Genomic DNA, 20,210 nt, shown 5'->3' with positions numbered 1-20,210 from the left:
TACTGTATTTTCCCCAGAGTCTGCAGGACCTTATTCATTTTTGGAAATGGGGGGAAAGTAGATGATGCATACAGATATAACCCATTGGAGTTTCAGTGCGATAGCCAGGCGTTCCTCCTTTTTTACCTTTAATGCGTTTGAATGGCAATTTGATTGGGCAGTTTCATCACGTGACAGCTACGTTACCGTAGCAACTTAAAAACAGTACCTCTTGTCACGTGACAGCTACGTTAGCTTGGCCATTTATAAACCGTCACCTGTAGTCACTGCGTTTGACTGTTTACGGAGAGTTTGTGAACATTCACACGATCATGTCATGGAGGTAAGTGTCTGTTTCTCTCTCTCTCTCATTTTTTTTATGTTATACAAGTGCACTTTGCATTTTATGATTTGAGAACTATGTTTATAATTGACATCTCTCGTCTCTCAACCTACACGAACTATGGCGATGAGGCCTTTTCCCTTACCGTGCCGATGCAAAAACAATCATTATGGAAATTTGTGTTCGTTTCATGTTTAACTGCGTATTGACAGATGGAAAATATATTTGTATTCGTTTAAAAAAATTACAGTGATGTGCAAACATAATATTTCCTTTTCCTATACTTTTTTCTTCACTAATTGGCTGAGCGAGATCACGTGATTCTCTGTCACCGGCGTGAATGGTGAAGCGAGTGCACTACTGCACTTATATAGCGGTTTATTTACCATATGTGTGTCTTTATTCCATTTTGAAGATCCATTGTCTAAAGACCAATCATCATCATCATCATAGTGTGTTTAGTCCATTTTGAAGATCCACGGTTTAAGAATCAATAATAATAATAATTATTATAAAATTATTATTATTATTATTATTATGTTTATATCTGCCCTACAGTGTCTCAATTAGGAAATGTATCACATTTAACCTGATCTGTCGGTGGTCCTTCTCAGTACATAATGCTACCTGTTCTGCAGATGTATCTATCTCGAACCCAGAGTCTCAGGCTTGCCGCTGTACTGGAGGAGTGTTCAGACCAGCTGGACATTCTAGAACACGCTCTGACCTTTCAGATTCACAAGGCGTGCAGCACTGAAAAGTCACAGGTGAGTCTACTGGACAGTCCATACATAGTAGTCACAGTATGATGTGATGATCATGTTGTTGAATCAGGGTTTTTTTTTTTTTTTTGGGTGCGTGTGCGTTTAGTCCAGAGTGAAAAAGGTGAAACGAGATTGGTGAGTACTGACAAATACTATGGCCAATTTGGTAAATCGAGTAGGAATTTTACATGAAGTCAGCTTGTGAACTCTGCTGTGTTTGTCCCATCTGTCCAGCCACTATATCTCACAGCAGGTGTCCAAATTACGGGCTGAGCTAGAGGAGAAACAGAGCTTCTCCTGCCTGCTGCAGGTCGTGGATGGACAGGACCAGGAGAAGAATGCTGAGAGCAACAAAAAGTTCGTCAACATACTAAGATGACACAGCCTAAAATAACCATATGGAAAAAAATATAGCATAATATCAATGCAGATTCCATCAACCCATTTGTTTCCCACCCTTACCCTGGTAACAGTTTTCCTTACACTCTTGGTTGCCGGGCAATCACAGGGCACATATAGACCAAAAAGTGTATTTTAAATATTTCATCAAGTAAGATGATATGTGTTGTATGTGTCATAATTGTCATTTGATTACGTTACTCCCAGAGAGGCAAAGAGGGAGATGGAGAGGAGGAGACGTAAACTTCCAAAGCAGCAGGAGACGCTCCAAGAGAAAGTCGATCAACTGAAGGTGACACGGCCAATCAAAATAACGATTGGTTCACACTTTTCGAGCACTTCCCTGATGTTGTGAATGAATTCATTTCCAACGTCAACACGTCCTCGCCCATCAGGAACTGCAAACAATGCACGACGATCTCAACGACCGGCTGCACCGACTTATCAAATCGAATGCTGCAAGAAAAGAGCTTGAGGATAGAAGCACTGATCAGAAGCTTCAGAAAACCCAAAATGAGATGAATGAGGCTGAGAAGCGACTTCAAGACAAAATTGAGGTGAGTGCAGCAGTGAATTATTATTCCAAGAAGAGCCTCATACCATCCATCCATCCTCACTCGAGTTGCAGCTGAACCCGAAGTCTATCACGGCCAACTTTAGGCCACACAAACAAGCACCATTTACCAAAATAATAGATGTGCCAAATTGAACCAATAACATTATTATATGAAACAATCTATAAAAAAATGTCTCCACCAAGATTGCTTTTATTCTAAAACTTAACCAATTCTCAACAGATTCTAACTTGAATAACAAAATAAGAGAATAGGATTGTTCTTTCAAGCACTAAAATAAGCTTTATTGTCAAAACAGGCCAAGTAAAAGACAGGCAATCTTTCACAGTCCAGTGAATTGAAAATCCAAATAAGAATGGACTCAGATTCCTTCCCACATTCCAACAACATCCAACTCTAAATTGCCACGAGGTGTGAATGTGAGTTCAGGGTGTACCCCACCTCTTGCATAAAGTTAGCTGAGATCAGCTCCAGCACACCTGCGACCCTAGTGAGGATAAGAAGTACACAGGATGGATGGATCATAATAACAATTAAGAAATAAACTCTTGACGATGCGCAAAATACGGTCCAGTGTAGTGCGATGAAATCTTTTTTACAAATATCCTAAATATCACAAATCACTGGCAATACTGGATTATGTCCAAAATAATTAAAGAGATACTTGACTTGATCGTAGTATTTGATCTATAATTAACTCATTCACTGCCATTGACGGCTATAGACGTCAAAAATTCATTTGAACTATTTCTATTAGTTTAACATTTTTTTCCCACTTTTGCTAACAAGAGTTTGAAAACCGAGAATTTTTTAAAATATTTTTAGAAATACAGATATTAAATGTGTGGTTAATCGTGAGTTAACTATTGAAGTCATGCGATTAATTACAATTGAAAAATGTAATCGCCTGACGCGACTTAAAGATTATAAAAAACGTGAACCGTGATTGGTCGTTACCTGTTTCCTGAGCACCTGCGGGAAGTGGCAAAATGTGTTGTAAAAGGTATTTATTGTATATGAAAAAAATGATAATGACGTTATCAAATTAGTTTTAGACAAAATATTAACTTTTTATTGACAAAAATGACTAAATGAGTCAAGTATCGCTTTATTAGGAATCCAATGTCGATTCGTACATTAATATAACGTAACAGGATATTTACACGTGAGTCCAAGTTAAATGTATTTGAAATCATCAGGCTTCTGTCTTTCTCAGTTGCTGATGGACCATTTGAAACTGCAGGAGAAAGTTCATGATGAATCCAAGATCTTCCTGAAAAAACATAATGCGGTTGGTATTACAAAAATCACTGAACAATTGTTATAATGCTACGAGGACGTACTAGAGCCGCAGTCTGGCCCATGAAATATTTGTTTAAAACACTCCTGGTTGATGATCCAACAAAGCAAACAAAAGAGGTCATTTCAGATTGTGTAGTTTCTCATAACTGATAGTAATCTTAAAACATCTCATTGTTTGCTAAACATAAGTGCAACTTCAAGGTCCAACCAAATCCTCCAACAGTCCTCATCTAGCATAATACAATATGTTCTCGTAAATGACCTTTAAAAAAAAAGTTTTTCCGTACGGCTCCTTTTTATCAATCCGAGCTCATCATGTTCCTCTCACCGAGCAGGAGTTACAAGAGCAGCTGCTACAGTGGCAGGAGTGCACTGAGCACAACATGCAAGAGAAGGAGCAGCATCTCGCCCAAACCCGCCAAAGGAGAGCAGCTAACTTGGAAACGTTGACGACCATGCAAAAGAAGGTAAACAGCTACCAGCGCCCACGGTGCAAAGTGTGAAGTGACATTGAATTAATAAGTGTGCATTTGTTTTTGTTTTTTAGTACAGCGAGATGGAGGAGGTGGTGAAGGAGGAAAGGGAGGAGGAGGAGAGACTCCGCCAGCTGGAGCTTAGGATTAAATCTGCTCTCAAGGTATCAATTTTTTTATGTATTTGCTTGCTTGCCAACCACAAATTTCAAGCGGTTGGCATGGGTTGCTTTGTGCTGTTGGTATTTCAAGTGGAACTATAGCACCCCCTAGCGGCATGCCATCACTTGCGTGTAACAAAGACAATAAAAAAGCCAGCCATTATTTTAAACAACAAAACAAAAAACAGTCCCATGGTTTGCAATTACACAATACTGAACTGTGTTCGTTCCTCTTTTTTTAAAATGTTTTTCCCATGTGCTTGCTCGCCAATGTGGAAACGCAAAGCGCATCTGTTTACGGTTCCAAACTGCACCGTGGAAGACTTTATGGAAATATTAACATGTTGAGTTGACCCTTGATGTTTGGCCCTCATAGGTACAGTCTTGGTGGAGAGGCTGCATGGTCCGCAACGGCTACGGCATTTATCGGAAAGTAGAAGAAAAGAAGAGCAAGAAGAAGAAGAAGGAAGGAAAGAAGAAAAAGAAGAAATGAGGTGTATTCATTCATATTCCCACTTATTTATATGAATTTTTAACAAAAGTGGGGAAAAAATGCTCTATTTACAATGTGTCTGTTCTATTGTGAACAAAAAATAGACTACTTTTTTTGCATTTGTATCCAGATTTGCTTAAAATTTTTAATCGGTTCTTCAAGAGTTTACTGAATAAATCAGTGACCTGAGCCGAACCCAATAAAGCATGTCTTTCTCTTAAAGGAGCCTATTAAGCTTATTTTTTACCATTCAAAACTGTTTGCAGCAGTCTTGATAACGTGTCTGTATCCGGTTGATCAAGAATTACATGACACATTGCACCCCCTTTTTTCCTGTCTTATGCAAATGAGCCTCTGCTCACCCCGCCTCTTTTACTACACTCTGGCGCATGCAGCAGGACTAGGAAACAAACTAACCTAAAATGGACGAGTCATGAAATTGTGCGCGTAGGAGAGGGTGGACCCAAAGGCGAGGAGGCACATCAGGGAGACAGGAATTGTGAACAAAAAGAGAAACTTTATTGGAACAAGTGGGGATGGGCGAGAGGACCGGGGCAGACTGGTTGCCATGACGGGACTGAGCCAGAGGAGACTGGTTGCCCTGATTGGATAGGCTTGACCGGGGTTGACTTGGCAGAACTTGGGAAGCTTGGCTGCACGTGGAGAACTTAGCTGTGATGAGGACGACTAGACTGAGACGTAGACAACTAGACTGTGGAGCAGTCCCAGATTGATATTGTGGAGAACTCCCTTGAGTGAATCACAATATCAATCTGGCTATTGCGAGGTTAGGTGGCGTCACCTTTGGGGCTGACTTAAGTGACAAAAGCAAGTCGGCAGTAACAATGACACGCTAACTGGCCGCGTGCAGGCTTGTTACCTACGAGCGACATCATCTGGTGGCGCTCGTTTATTGGCTGCTGCCAGATGACATCACTTCTGCATGGGCGCCACGCCCCCACATGGTTCAATGACGACCGTTCCACCTTCCATCTTCCGAGCAGTAAACCCCCAAAAAATGCATTTCAAATCAACCCCAAAATTTCCTGTACCGTTTAAAAGCCATTGCCAAAAACGAAAAGTCGAACCAAGAACATTTTGGCTATAATTTTACACCCTGAACTGCTTGCCAGACAATCGCAGGGCACACATTGACAAACAACCATTCAGTCTCACAATCACACTTATAGGGACAATTTAGAGAGTTCAATTAATCTGCAATGCATGTTTTTGGAATATGGGAGGAAATTGGAGTTCCCAGAGAAAAAGTTTCAGGAAAAACAAGCTAAATCCAGCCAGGAAGGCCGGACCATAACATAACATACGAAACATAACCTCAGCACTGGGAGGCAGACGTGCTAACCAGTCAGCCACCGTGTTTCGTTTTTTTTTTTAATCAAAATTGATTTTCCGATTAAAGCCAGATTTTAGCATCTCGCTATTCATCACAAAATGTCATGGATTGCCTGTAAAAGCCAGTTTCTTTCACAAAATCCTTTGTTCAGGGGTGCCCAGGTCCAGTCCTCGAGAGCATCTTTCCAGCCGATGTCTACCTCCTCCAACACACCTGTTTTATATTACCAGGATTGTGATCAGGCTCCTGCAAAGCTTGTTGATGACCTGATCATTTGATTCAGGTGTGTTTGAGGAGGGTGACATATAAAATAGGCTGGATAGGGGCTCCGCAGGAATGGACTTGAGCACCCTGCCTTATGCTGCATTCAAGGACAGTGTAAAGTTGGAAATTTCCAACTTCATACCAGGAAGTGTGCAGGGTGAACTCGGAGATAAAAAAAAAACTCCAGTGAGGGCAAAAAAGGGCCGTGTCCACTTCACCGACTGGCTTCAAACTGACGCCACTCGACAATGACAACCCCCATGGAGAGACAGGCCGTAAATGGCAAAACATAATTTAGAATATTTTAAGCAGATATGTATTTATTTTCATTTAGTTACTTGACATAGGTTTACTACTTCGCAAGTAACACTACAAAATTTGGAATGACTGCATTTGTTATTTACATTTGCCTCAAACGCTTTGAGGTTGGAATTGTGACAATCCGAGTGGGATAAATCACACTTCCCACCTTCCTCGATTAGTTCATCTCACTAAAGTAAATAAATATGTCAGCGTCATGTCAGTGCCATTACAGTGAAAAGTCCTTCTGTCATTTTTCCGGATAAAACGTTATATTTTCAATATAACAGTGAGACTGTGTGGTGGAGGGATGTTCTGGTGTAAACTGCAGCTAAAGTTTGGATGACAGTTATTCTAAATTTTAATTGAATTTGCGTATGTGGAAGTTTGATTGCAAGAAACGTGGAAGCGTTCCCTGAAGTTTTTTTGGTTAGATTTTTAGCATGAGGGTTAAGTGTTTTGTTTCTTTCTTTCTTTTTCCGGTCACCTTGCGACTCCATACTTCTACCGGACTGACATCTTCATTGGTTCAAGGTTTCAAAACTTGTCAGAGTGAGGTCAGGAAAAGTTGATTTGTATTCTTACTTTTACCCGGAAAACAAAAAACTAAACACACATTTTGCGTTTTTGTGCTGCGAATTCAACAATCTCCCTCTCCTCGCGCCGCCATCTTGGCGAAGTCGGAAGTGAAACACTGCAAAAAAAAGAAAAACGCTGCATCCATAGCTGCAACGATGACGAGAAACGGAGGGCGGTGTTCAAAAGTGTTTTCGCTTTCGTCTATGACTGTCGGCAACATCAAAATGTTGAAAGAGTGGGCATGGGAGCGACTTCCTACGGCTGACGACGAACTATTTGGACTTGTGGAGCGAACGAAAGCGTCGAGCGAGGAGGAGAGCGGAGAGCGGAGAGCGGAGAGCACATACACGTGTGGAAGAAGTACTGCGGCTCCACGCAGCTCATTCACTGCCTTGTCAACACGCAAGGTAAGCGGCTGTGCACATCACTTTTTACGGAAGTGAAGTATTTATTCGGCCACTCCGACATCTTATAGTCACCATCGATGAAAAATGAAAATGCACCCTTGGAGGAGATTGTTTCAGATATCACTTTATGGAAATATAAAAATAAATATTTAATTTGACTTTTCATTTTATTTTGGATTTGAATATTTTTGTCCAACGAGAATGTGTGTGGAATCTGCCTTGTAAATGATAGGCACTCCTAGTTGCCTTCTTGCCACAAACAGGGACTATCTGTTATAGAGGCAGATCTGCTTCTTGCTTCTCGCCCCTTTGGTCAACAAATGATCCCCTGTGACTAAAATGCCACCAGGCAATTCCCTGACTGCACAGCCAGCTCCACGCCTACGGCAAACTGGCGTCGTTGCTAAAGAACACCATAATAAGATAATAAAGTTTGGTAATTTGTGACAAGACTACTCCTACACTGACACTCTTTGGATTAGTGACTTTCTTTGCGGACATAATTCCATTTTGCTTTCTGATATACATAACAATTAAACCTCCATGCTTCAAAGAGAAATTTGCACACCACACCGTGAACTAGATCATACACATGCAAGGAGACTTTCGAATGAAAAGGGTACACAAACAGTCCTGTACCACCTCTCCAGTTGGGAGTGTGTGTACTGTGTGAGGGTTTGATTTCACAAGACTGTTTTGCTTTTTTCTTGATATACCACCAATGGCAAAAAGAAAGAAAGAACATAAACATGACAATAACTGCTACATAGGAAAGAGTCGAGCTGCTGATGCTTATGCTGCTTGTACAATTTAAGCGATATTGTTTATTTCATGTTAATTGAGTGGCAGTCGAGTGGTTAGCAAGCCTGCCGCACAGTTTGGAGATTTGGGGTTTGAGTTTGCATCTTCTACATGTGCTTTTGTGAGTTATGTGTACTTCCACATTCCAAAAACATGCTTGGTAGGCTCATTAAAGGTAATAAATGTGTGAATGTGGAAAATGTCCAAACAAAACTGATTCAGTGACTGGTTTTGTCCACAACATGTCAAACAATAGGCAGAAATGTTGATCATTGTTTTTCAAAGTAAAAGAAGATGTTGGTTGGTAATGTCTTATTTTGAATCAACAAGGTTTCATGCAGCACTACAGAAATCAGAGAATACAGCATTTTCTGTATAGAGGCTGAAATTCAAATGATTTGGACATTAGGTTAAAGCAACACTCAGGAACTTTCTGTTTACGTTGATTATGGCGGCACCATATCGACAAAAGCGGTAATGTTATCCCTGAAGGAAGACCACATTTCCCATAAGGACAAGCGCATTGTGTCATTTTTTACCACACGGCAGCGAGTGAAAGCCGGACCAATGTTGATCTTTGACTCTCCTTTTATCCGGGTAGCTTCCCTTTTTCTTTTTTGTCTCCTCAGCCAAAACTTTTCAGTTGATTTGCATTTTCTGCCATGAAAGCCGTAATTGTGCGTCCACATTCAAATTGACTTCCGTCTTTGTAACGAATGGGGAAAGTCACGTATGCCATAAAGCAGTGGGCACATTTGTAGTTTTTTTTTGTGGCAGTGTTCCCACCACCTCCTCAAAGTTGCTTAGTAACGTAAAAATGATACAGACCGCCTCAGGCCATGGCAAAGGTAACATTCAACTACTGGTATTTTTAAGTCGCTACAGCAGAAGAGTTATGAAAGTATTTTATTAAAGTTGAAACGTTCTTTAGTGCTACTTTAAACAGGGTATCTACATTATCACTTTATTATCAAAATAGTTGTTAATTCATTTGGAAATCGATTGCCAACAAATACTTTCTTCCTCCCTCTCCATATAGTTTGACTTTATTTTAGTTTCACTTTGTTTTTGTACATTTCTTGTTCAGTTCAATAAAATTTTTATGAATTAAATCAATTCAATGTGACATTTAAAAAAAATTTTTTTAGTACAGGGGTACACCTTGGACTGGTTGGCACTTAATCGTACATACACATACACACAACTATTTACTCTGATAGGTTCGCATGTAGGACATAGTCTTCATTTAACCTGACATGCATGTTTTCAGAACATCATGAGAGTATTACTATAGAAAACATTTATTTGCTAAACATATTCATTTCATTTATACCATAAAGCAGCCTTGATTTATTACCTTGTTTTGAATGAAGATGCAACAACAGTATTCTTTCGTCCATGTACTGTCATTCTAAATAATCTGTACATAGACTGTAAATAGCTGTGAAGTTGTTGTTCATTATTTTAATACCTGACATTTTTTTCCATCTTTGGTTCCACTGCAGCCTATTCAAAATGGTGAGGTTAAAAATACCAACTTGATAGTGGTTGTTAACAAACCCGTTTGTCGTTTGCATATGTTCTTGTTATTTTCCATTCAGCGCATCAAGCTACGTGAGAATGCACGATAAGGATGAAAATGCCACCGTGCTTTTCTGCACCAGTTGCGAGGATGTATGCCGGCCCGCCACTGATCGATAAGAGATAATAAAAGGTCACCTACTTAAAATATAGGTCACTCCTGGCCGGGTTGCTCTGAAGTTCTCAGCCAATTTCAACAGCCTGATTAAACGGGGAACATTGTGTGAGTAATGATCGGAAGAGTGGCTCTGGCAGCGCTACAGGATTTGACTCCGCAGTTTCCTAGGTTACGCTATACTGTGTCCAATTGTTGCGGCAAAGATCATAAAAGCACAATTTCTCCACTTGTGCCATCAGCCTACATTAATAAATTAATATAAAATCCTTTCAATTTGGACTTTATCATCAGATGAGGCACAATTCATTAGTCGTTAAAAAATGCTGTATGTTGTAACATGGATAATACAAACATTGAGTTGAGGGAGGCAACTTGGCTCAGACAGCAATTTCGATCCTCAGTCACCTTGTGACCATGATGAAGTGTCCTCTAACAAGATACTGTAACTGAACCCCATGTTGCTAATGCTGTCATCATCCTTTACCATTCATTTGTCCAGTACAAAGAGCTAAAATACATTGTTGTAGTTGTTTTCGTCTTTAGTCTGGGTTCAGTGACTTTGAGCACAGAGGTATGTGGATCACATGTTGCAATGAAGACTCTGTGTGTTGTTTTGAACGTTGCTTTATTTTATTTTATTTTTGTTTTGAAAGTTACGGAGTGTACTTTTGGCCTTTTTCAAAGGCGTTGGGAATGGGTGTAGCAAGTATTACACTTTTTTTGTTGTTGCCACAAATGCTTAACTCATTCACTGCCATTGACGCCTAATTTTTAATAATCTTTTGTTTTTAATCGTGATTGAACGAGTGAAGTCACACGATTAATTACAATTCATTTCAATCACCTGACACCCCTAATTTTTAATAATCTTGTCTTCTTCGTTTTTTTTTAAAGAAAATATTTTTAAAAAGATTATTAAAAATGTGGGGCGTCAGGCGATTAGAATTTGTAATCGTAATTAATCGCATGATTTCACTAGTTAACTCACAATAAATCACACATTTTATATCTGTTCTAAATGTACAATAAAAACATTCTAGGTTTTCATACTCTTGTTAACAACAGTGGAAAAAAATGTTAAACTAATAGAAATAGTTCAAATGATTTTTTTACATCTATAGCCGTCAATGGCAGTGAATGAGTTAAGAGTTTAATTGATCAAACTGAAATTATTATTTTATAAATCAGTGATTACCAGCATTACTTTTTTTTGTTGCTAAATTGTTATGCTGTTTATTTCATGCTAAAACTAAAATAAATTTTTCTGTGAATGCACATTTTTAATCAACAATTATCTATACAAGAGTATTTTTTTTCAGCTAAATTATTTTAATTGCTGTGTTCCAAATTATTATGAACACAAATTTAAAACATTGTAAGTGTAAAGAACTCAGAAAAAACCCAACAGCAACCCGGTGGTGTTTTTGCGACACACAATAAAAAACAAATGCTATTTCAACCATAATCATCTTTCTGTCACTCAAGTTACATGTCTACCGATAATAACCTTAACAACTCTCATAGATTGAAGTCGTATACCCAAGTATATTTTCCGTCCGCTTGTCTCTCAATTGGGGATGCAAGAATTGTGTCCAAGCTGTTGCTGTTTGAAGGTATCCTACACGTTTTCAGTAGACTTGCAGTCAGGGGAGGATAGTGGTTACTATGGGTGTGAATTGCCTCGTACCTGGCGATTCGATCCCTATCACGATTCATTGGTCACGATTTGATTAGATACCGATTAATCATGATACGAATCTATAAGTCGATTATTGCGATTTAATAAAAAAAAATATTCAAAATTTTGAAATTACTAATCAGTAGTGATAGACAAATTAAGCTTCATGAAACACTTGTGATATTTTTTTACTCCTCTAGATGGCACTTTTGGTTTGAAAGCTAACCTCAAGTAAGATGTTTTGTTGAATATTTCGAGTTTAAAACTCGATTTGGCCGCATATTGAATCGATACGAGAATTGTGCACGGTAATATAGCGATATATCGCCGAAATGATTTTTTTAAACACCCCTAGTGGTTACATTTTAATTTTGTGCTAAAACTTCAATGGTGTTTTTTTTCTTGCAGCATGTGAAGCGACGTTCTGTTGCATGCTAATTGTTTTATTGCGGAATACATTGTTCTTCTTTTTTTCTACTGTGGCAATAAAAGGGGTCTACTCGCACACACAAAATTTCATCCCTCTGGACCATTTAAAGAAGCTCAACATTCATCTGTGAATAAAACTGTCTGGCAATTGGTGTCAATATGTTTTTGAGCCCACTCACAATGGTTCTCTTTGAAATTGGTTAGGGTTGATATAAAATACATCTCTACAACTACAGACGGGCTAACTAATTCTGTGCTAGTTTGTGTCAACAACATGCAGGCTACTCCCCCCCACCCCCGTTCTCAGAAGAGGAGCTCGAAGTGGCGTGACGCCGTCGTACTTCCCTCACGACCTCATTCCAGCATGACCGGCACAAGTTCCACAGCGAGCAGGGGGGCTGAGGATTCGGAACCAGGACCAACCTCCAACAACGGGGACCATCAGTCCAGTCCTGATGTTTTCTGCAAGCTTTGCCTCTGCGAGCATCCGCCGCCACTCACCAGGACGCTGCACAGCTGCGCATGCGTCTACTGTACAACGGTAAGTACAACTGGACGTCTCCAGTGTCAACTAATGCTTTGGCTGTATACGTTTTTCTTTAGCTTTTTTTCTCAGCATTTAGGAACACACAAGAAACATAACGTTTGTTGCTGTTCATTTGGACTGTGGTCACTCCAGACAAAGAACTGTGCCACCATGCTATATTTAGATTGATAAAAGCGTGTGCCCTCTGCTTATGCTGTTGTCACAACACACCAGAGACTGTCATTCAACTTGATGCATGGTATAAAACTTTGGTATCTCAGTATTGAAAAAAGCTGACTTACGCCACCACCCACCCTCCCTCCCCCAGTTCAGTTTGGGGAACGTTGCAGTATGTTGCTTCTTCTTCTTTTTATTTTTCATAATAAGGCAGATGATTAAATCTTGACTGTTACCCAATAACAGACATTTGGCAACGTGTTTTATTTTGTTCCTCAAATGAAGTCTGCAGTTGTGCAATACAACAAAGTTCCAAGTAAGCTTCTATAATTTCATGCTTGAGTAACATATGACTTGCCGAGGGTTTAAAAGTGTCTGTGAACTTAACAAGCATGCGCAACATGCCTTTAAAGAAGGAGGAAAATAATCATCTTTTTTACAAAGGTTTCTTGTTCTATTTGATATAATGGTCAAGGCTACTGTAATATTTCGTTTCTTCCAGTGTCTGCAGCAGTATGTTGAGCTGGCCATCAAGGAGGGTGGGGGGGCACCCATCACCTGTCCAGACATGGCCTGCAGAAACGCTGGGGTACTACTTGACTCTGAGGTATGCCACCACAATAAAAACAAGGGAAATACTGTGTGTTTCGGCAGTTTGGACATGTTTAAAAAAAAAAAAAGCTTTTAAACTTGTGAAGAAAACTGTACTTATTATTATATTGTACATTTAATCACAATTAGAGAGCAGTCAAGTGCAGTAGTTGGCCAGCAGAAGCATGGTCCAATGCATTGCTGGACAAACCAAACCATTAAATGGGAAGTCAACCTTACCCCCAAAAAATTCTTTACAATAATATGTTGTCCCCACTACTATAAACACAGCATTCAGATTAATGTGTTTGTGAAATTTGAGTAAAAGCAGCAAAACCCTGCGGTTTATATTCGTCTCACAGGGTGCGGCCATCTTACTTGCTGTCGACTAAAGTGACATCACAGTTGCTCAGGGCTCAAGAAACAACCAATCAGGGCTGAGCTGTTTTCTGAGTTTGGTCATGCGACGTTGGCAGCGCTGAGCCGTGATTGGTCATTACCTGATCTCTGACCAACTGTGATGTCATTTTCAGTTGACAGCTAGTGGCGAAATGGGGGCGGCCATTTTGCCACTTGCTGTCATGGATAAAAACATGTAAATGTTGCTTTTAGCTCAAATTCCACAAACACAATCTTAATCAGAATACCGTGTTTAGAATAGTGGGTGGTCATAAAAAATATAATTGTAAAGATTTGTTTTTTTCTTTAATTACAGTATGACCTACATACAGTGATTATTTTCAAACGGTGTCTACTAGATTACTTGGGGCTAAAGTTAACAAGTCAAATCTACAAACATAAAACTTCAATATGAAATGATACAAAACACATTCCCCATTTCCCACTATGTAGTTCAAATATAAACAAGGTTCTTCTGTGTGTGCTTCCAGATATCCCATTTGGCCTCTGCCGAGCAGACTAAGCTGTATGAGCGTTTGAAGTTTGAGAGAGGTGGGTATTGTTTTGTTGCGCAAGTGTGCTGACGCCTGGCGACCGGCGCGGGGCTATTTGAGCTCGCACATCAGCTGGAGGCTGCACCAAGTAGCACCACTGAGCTTCACATTCTTGTGATGTTGTGTTCGGGACGCCTGCTTTTTTTCCGCTCCAGTCTCTTGGAGGTTACACGCCTTTCAGTAAAAAAATAAAAAATAAAAAATAAAAAATTGGTAGAATAGATGAATGACCTTTCAATTCATTTTAAAAGAGAACATTTATTTGATGTAAGAGGAAGTGGAGTTAACAAGCTTGTTCAAGGATGAAATTAGGATGCAAGTGGATCTGCAACATAACATTCAGCGTACGTATAATGTGCTGTCCACAGGAGTGAAGCTGGATCCCAGTAAAACCTGGTGCCCGATACTTGAATGCCAGGCCGTGTGCGACACGCCGCTGAGCACTGAAGGCCAGCCCGTTGCCGTGCCGTGCCCCACATGCCACACCGTCTTTTGCTCCAGCTGCAGAGAACCCTGGCAGGGGAACCATACCTGCCCCGAGCACCAACCCATGATGCCACACACTCATGAAAGCAGGTCAGTCGGACAGGCGTGGAATTTGAAGCGCTATGCGTGGAACAAACTCTACTGCCGTGAAAGATGAATGAATGCAAAGAAACATTTATTTTAGCTCGCTGAGCTGGGACTCAGCCAGGCTGATTGATGTCACTTGAGCAATATTGTGATTCCATTGTGCTTGAGCCAAAGGGAGGAAGGGAGGAAGGCGGGTGTGCCCAAAGTCAGACTGCTCCCTGTACAGAAGGAGCCTGTGTACTGCAGTGAAGCAAGCCTCTCTGCAGTGGCATGAAATAGGAATTCGTTTAGCTAATCCAGAACAAATACTTGGACAGTGACAGGGTTTGATAAAGACTCCTTGAAGTCGAGAGCACATTGATGTCGGGGTCATTCCATGCCAAATCAGCCAGTGGGTTGAACCAAGCGGAATTGGATTTCAATGAAACTTGCTGTACTTGTTTATAGCGATCCCACAACATTAACTCTCAAATTTTAGGTCGATCGGAGAATTGGTTTGCGAGCTATTGCCTGCCAAATTTGCATGTTTTTGTCAAAAGGGGCGTGGCAACCTTTGAACCATTATATCTCAGGAATTACTTGGTCAATCTACACAAAACAATTGTTGTTGGAATTCAACAAGGAGTCATTTAGAAGATTGCTGCATAGTTTAGTAACCTTTTGACCTTTGGTTTTAGTTGACCTTGAAATTGATGTTGTGGATCACGCGACTTTAACAAAATTCTTCATGAAATGTAATTTCTCTAAAACAAATCAAAGTGTCCGAGAGGTAATTTTAAGGAGTCAAAGTATCCATCCCTCAGATATTCATTGAGTATTCATGAAAAATTTAATATTCAATGATATCTGAGGGCATGATTACTCATACTGGGTCATAGCTCCCAAACGCCTGCTACCATTGACTTACATTTTTTAGATTATGTGTACAACATGTTTCATTCAAATCTAAATCCGCTTGGTTAAAATTTTCAGATTTTTTTTGGGGTGGTTTATTTTTTTTCTCCAATAATGAACGACCCATTACCAAAATTCAGAATTTCCTCCCTGTAGGTGCCTTTCAGTTGTTTTCAGGTGCTGCTTATTTTATGAATGAAAAATATGCTCAATTGGGTTCGGACCACGTGACTGATGATGATGATGATTGCTGCAAATAGCTGCATATGAAAGCCAAAACTTAGCATTGTAGATAGTTTTCAGTTGGAATTGACGCACAACATACTCAGTTTCTGTAAACTGTGCAATTTATTTGTTTTTAAGTGCTTGTCTATCCAGTTCACTACTCAGATCTATTCACTATTAAGACTTATTAGCAGTGACGAGAAAGTTCATTTTCTATGCGAACTAGTTAAAAGTGATAAACTAGTTCAGTTTATAGTTCCTAATGCAAAAATTTGGATGTAAGTCCACTGTTACAAAAATTAACGAGTTCATAGTTTTTATTTTTTTTAATACAATATTTTGCTTCAAGTCATTCCCCTCAAAACATTTGCATTTCCCCAGACAGCTTCAACTTCCACCCTACAATTTCAAAAACATGAGGAAAAACTTGCTTAAGTGCTCTTGTTTTAAATGAGGAATGAAAACAAAAACAAGACAATCTAAGATCAGAAGTTGAACCAGGCTCAAGTAGGAAATTACGTTAGCTGCCTGTCACACGCAAACTAAATCTCCCTCTCATCGTCAGGTGACCGTAAAACCCTCCTTGCCTCACCAAATCCAAAAGGAAAACACTCTGATGCCTACCAGACACAAACACAAACGTAGCTTATTCATTGTCGCCTACCAATACCGATTTCCCTTTTTCCTAATCTAACGAAACCTGGCACCCTTGAACAAAAATGAGTGTTTTTTGCTGTTTCCCATTAGAATGATCTGTGTTATGCTTCTGACCCCCAAAATAAATAACAGCATGTACTGTCTGATTTAGTGTGCCACTAAATAAAGGTCTCACAATTCACATACCCAATGAGGCCACTATGACTCACTATTCACACAGTAGCGATTGACACCTCTTATCTTCTTTTTTCTTTCTTTTTTTTTATAACCGCATCTGCAGCAGTGACTCCGAGTCGGCCATCAAACAGTGTCCCAAGTGCGGCATCTACATCGAGCGGAACCAAGGTTGTGCGCAAATGCTGTGCAAGAGCTGCAAACACACCTTCTGCTGGTACTGTCTGCAGAACCTGGATGTGAGTCTAGTAAAAAAAGAAAAACAAAAAAGAACCAGCACTTTTCACATTCATGTCTCAGCATGTGTGTTTTGCAATTGCAGGGTGATATTTTCCTCAGGCATTACGATAAGGGGCCTTGCAGAAACAAACTTGGCCACTCCAGAGCCTCGGTTATGTGGAACCGAACGCAGGTAAGCAGCACAGGCAAATACAATTGTCAGTCACGAACAAACAAAGGCTTCCAAGCAAATATTGGAAACAAGAAATTGAACGGCCCCCCCGGCGTCCCTTTTTTACACTGTAAGAAGAACAGAGCACATTCGGTCCAAACTTTACATTGTTTTGAGTATTTAGTTTAAATATGAAGTCAACCCAAAATAATTTTTTTGGACAATCATATGTTCTACGCAGCCCCACTAGTCTAAATATTAGGGGTGGGAATCTTTGAATGTCTCACGATTCGATCCATTTTTTGGGTCTGCGATTCGATTCAGAATCGATTTTTGATTCAAAATGATTTGATTGACAATGATTTTTGCTTCAATCTATAGATGTGCAAGGAATTGTAATGATCTACTCCAGTCTGACTTGCTAATGCTAATTAGCGCGCTACTCGCGGCACTTTTATCACTCAAAAGAACGGCTCCACGCTGAAAGAAAACTTTTATTGGAATAACTTGATCGTGACTTTTTCCTTCTACTCCCTAATGTGGCTACATCTCAATAGTGTATTAGACCGTGTGGAACCACACTGCCCCTCAGTGGCCAAACCCGGTACAACATGAACAGCCCTCCAAATAAAGGCGCACACAGACAAAGGCAAGACAGTATCAAATAATTTAAATAAAATCGATTTTGGGACATTTAAAATAGATTCTGAATCGTACTAAATGAGAATCGCGATTCTTATGAGAATCGATTTTTTGGGCACACCCTTACTAAATATGGTGTTCTGCTTAATATTGCGTTCGTGGAATATGAGTTAAGCAGCTAAATCCAGCCGTTTTTATCCATCTCAGGTGGCGGCCATTTTGCCACTTGCTGTCGATTGAAGATGACATCAATTTTGCCCAGCTTCAGAAAACAGGCGAGGTCTAATTTGCCTGAGCAACTGTGATGTCATTTTCTTCGGCAAAATGGCCGCCACCTGAGATGGATAAAAACGGCTGGATTTGGATGCATAACTCATATTCCACAAATCAGAATGTCATGTTTAGACGAGTGAGGTCACATATAACATATTATTGTCAAGAAATGTTTTCAGGTTGACTTCCACTTTAAACTTGGCCACCATACAAACAGGAAAATTGATTGCAGTCGAACCAGCGTGTGCGGACAGAACCCGACAAACGTCTTTGACCAAAAATTTGTGTGCCACATTATGTTTAGGATTTGTTATAAATTCCCATGTACTCAATCAGCCCTTCATCAGATATTAATCTGAGATAATCTCACAAATCCAAAATTCTTGCCCTCAATTGATGTCACGTAGTCAACAAAACTATTTGGCGGTGAACTTTGGTTCCACATGACTGAAGCTTTACTGTATCAAAGATCCATCACTTCCTTGAAGTATGATAAAGATGTTATGTATTCAGCCCATTTTTCAATGCCAATGAAAGCCCAGGGGCAGAAAGTTTGCAAAGTTGCATAAGAACATCAGTGCAGCTCATCAGCTCGTGATTGGGTTACTTTCCTTGACTAACAGGTTTAAAAAAACTAAAAAAAAAACTAACTGCTGTCGTCATGACGATTACATGCCGTCTAATAAGTTCGTCTGTCCAATTCGATCACTTGATACTTTACTGTAGGTTATCAGTTTTGCTTTGATTTGACTAATGTTTGCATTGTATTGTAATACAGTAGACGTGCATTTTCAGTCCCGTCTCCAACACAATGAGGTTCCCGCAAACAGGATTGTTTTGTTTTGTTTTTTTCCTGGAGGAGCAGCACTTTCCTTTTTGTTTGCAAACTGCCCTTTTCCAATAACGGATTACACTGGATTTTCTGCTTATTGTGTTACTGTGGCTTTTGCATCAAATCTCTATTTGGCACGACAGTCAACATTCTCAAAACAGTCATGAGGTGAAATACACAATGCTCGTTAGTTGCGTATAAATAATGACATATTTTCATGACTTGATAAATTGCTATTTTAATTTTTGTTTGATTGTTATTTGGTACATTAATACATGTGTACCATTTTAAGTTTAAATAAATAAATCAGTCTTCTGTTTGAATTCTTCCTAGCAAGTCACACTGGTGAGCTATTTTTAGAACAGACCAATGGGATACTCATGTTGTCCATGAGGCTAACTAGTACCCACTGGCACCATGTTTAACCCTTTAGATACTACTATTATAGCAGCCCGCCTGTTTTTCCCCCCTCTCGACATAAAGCTCCGCTCCTCTGCTTTCAGGATGCGTTGGAATTGCGATGCTCGTGCAAACGGTTCATGAGTTACGGTGATTTGAAAAATATGTGCATTTACGTATTGTATTTACGGGGGACGATGGGTTTGTATTTTGAGGGTTAAAAATAATAATAATTTTTAAAAAAGGATAATGCACAGGGCAAAAAAGAAAACCTCACTCCCACCTCTGTGCGTAACTGCTCACCCCCTCCCTTCTATGCTCAGCAAGAAGGTGATTCCGTCTTCTTTTTGTTTACTTCTTTACTCTGCTAGCAGCCAATCATATTGTGCCATGCTTAAAAGTCCTCTCAAAAAAAGAAAAAGATCATTTCATGTGACGGTCTGCTTGGTTTACTTTATTTATATATTTATTTTTGAATAAAGTTTATTCATTGCTCTATATTTCAATGTCAATGTTGATTCTTCTTGAGAATTCAAAGTTAATGTCTAATGTTATATCAGTGGCATAGAAAATAACATCAACACTGTTGTTTATTGTGATAGTTTCTAGGAAAAAATATTGTCCCAAATACATTTCTTTTCATGACAGGCCTAACAATAAAATCAATTTGAACCTTTAGGGTGTTAGAATTTTTCACTATACTTTGACTTGATATAATGTGATATCCATTGATTATATTTGAGTGTCAAGTTGTCAATCTGACCACTGTTGGCCTTCAGGTGGTGGGAATCTTGGTCGGGGTGAGCATTGTGATGCTGGTTACCTCTCCGCTCCTCTTGCTGGCCTCGCCGTGCATCCTGTGCTGCCTCTGCAAGACATGCAGATTGAAGAAGAAGAAGAAAA

General features: G+C 39.6%; 2 protein-coding genes across 3 annotated transcripts in view; both read left to right on the top strand.

The window, feature by feature from the left end:
* Positions 1 to 221: 221 nt before the first annotated feature.
* Positions 222 to 4,711, top strand: drc9 (dynein regulatory complex subunit 9). The gene is made up of 10 exons (XM_086079006.1): positions 222 to 322; positions 961 to 1,089; positions 1,193 to 1,221; positions 1,321 to 1,443; positions 1,693 to 1,777; positions 1,881 to 2,042; positions 3,277 to 3,351; positions 3,698 to 3,829; positions 3,910 to 3,999; positions 4,373 to 4,711. Exons 1-10 carry the CDS (start codon positions 317 to 319, stop codon positions 4,487 to 4,489), a joined length of 948 nt encoding a protein of 315 aa, XP_085935132.1. The 5' UTR covers positions 222 to 316; the 3' UTR covers positions 4,490 to 4,711.
* A 2,402-nt stretch (positions 4,712 to 7,113) lies between these two features.
* rnf144b (ring finger protein 144B) overlaps positions 7,114 to 20,210 on the top strand; it is a 14,090-nt gene continuing 993 nt past the window's right edge. The window contains exons 1-8 of one of the 2 annotated variants that reach the window (XM_086078920.1): positions 7,114 to 7,393; positions 12,281 to 12,541; positions 13,206 to 13,310; positions 14,185 to 14,245; positions 14,616 to 14,823; positions 16,877 to 17,009; positions 17,093 to 17,182; positions 20,087 to 20,210. The exon at positions 20,087 to 20,210 is cut by the window's right edge and continues 993 nt beyond it. In XM_086078920.1, the coding sequence (XP_085935046.1) occupies positions 7,142 to 7,393; positions 12,281 to 12,541; positions 13,206 to 13,310; positions 14,185 to 14,245; positions 14,616 to 14,823; positions 16,877 to 17,009; positions 17,093 to 17,182; positions 20,087 to 20,210 (1,234 nt within the window). In that variant the 5' untranslated portion in view covers positions 7,114 to 7,141. Of the gene's footprint in view, positions 7,394 to 12,260; positions 12,542 to 13,205; positions 13,311 to 14,184; positions 14,246 to 14,615; positions 14,824 to 16,876; positions 17,010 to 17,092; positions 17,183 to 20,086 lie in introns of both variants that reach the window. The other variant, XM_086078921.1, reaches the window with a different exon arrangement.

Source organism: Leptonotus elevatus, chromosome 6, assembly GCF_054856555.1.
Source record: "Leptonotus elevatus isolate MCC_2025b chromosome 6, RoL_Lele_1.0, whole genome shotgun sequence".
Lineage (NCBI taxonomy): Eukaryota > Metazoa > Chordata > Actinopteri > Syngnathiformes > Syngnathidae > Leptonotus > Leptonotus elevatus.
This window is presented reverse-complemented; position numbering and strand designations above follow the sequence as displayed.

Coding starts and splice junctions, on each gene's coding strand:
- drc9 (XM_086079006.1), top strand. Junction 1,222..1,320: donor AAAAAGGTGAAACGAGATTG/GTGAGTACTGAC, acceptor CCATCTGTCCAG/CCACTATATCTCACAGCAGG. Junction 1,778..1,880: donor AGAAAGTCGATCAACTGAAG/GTGACACGGCCA, acceptor CTCGCCCATCAG/GAACTGCAAACAATGCACGA.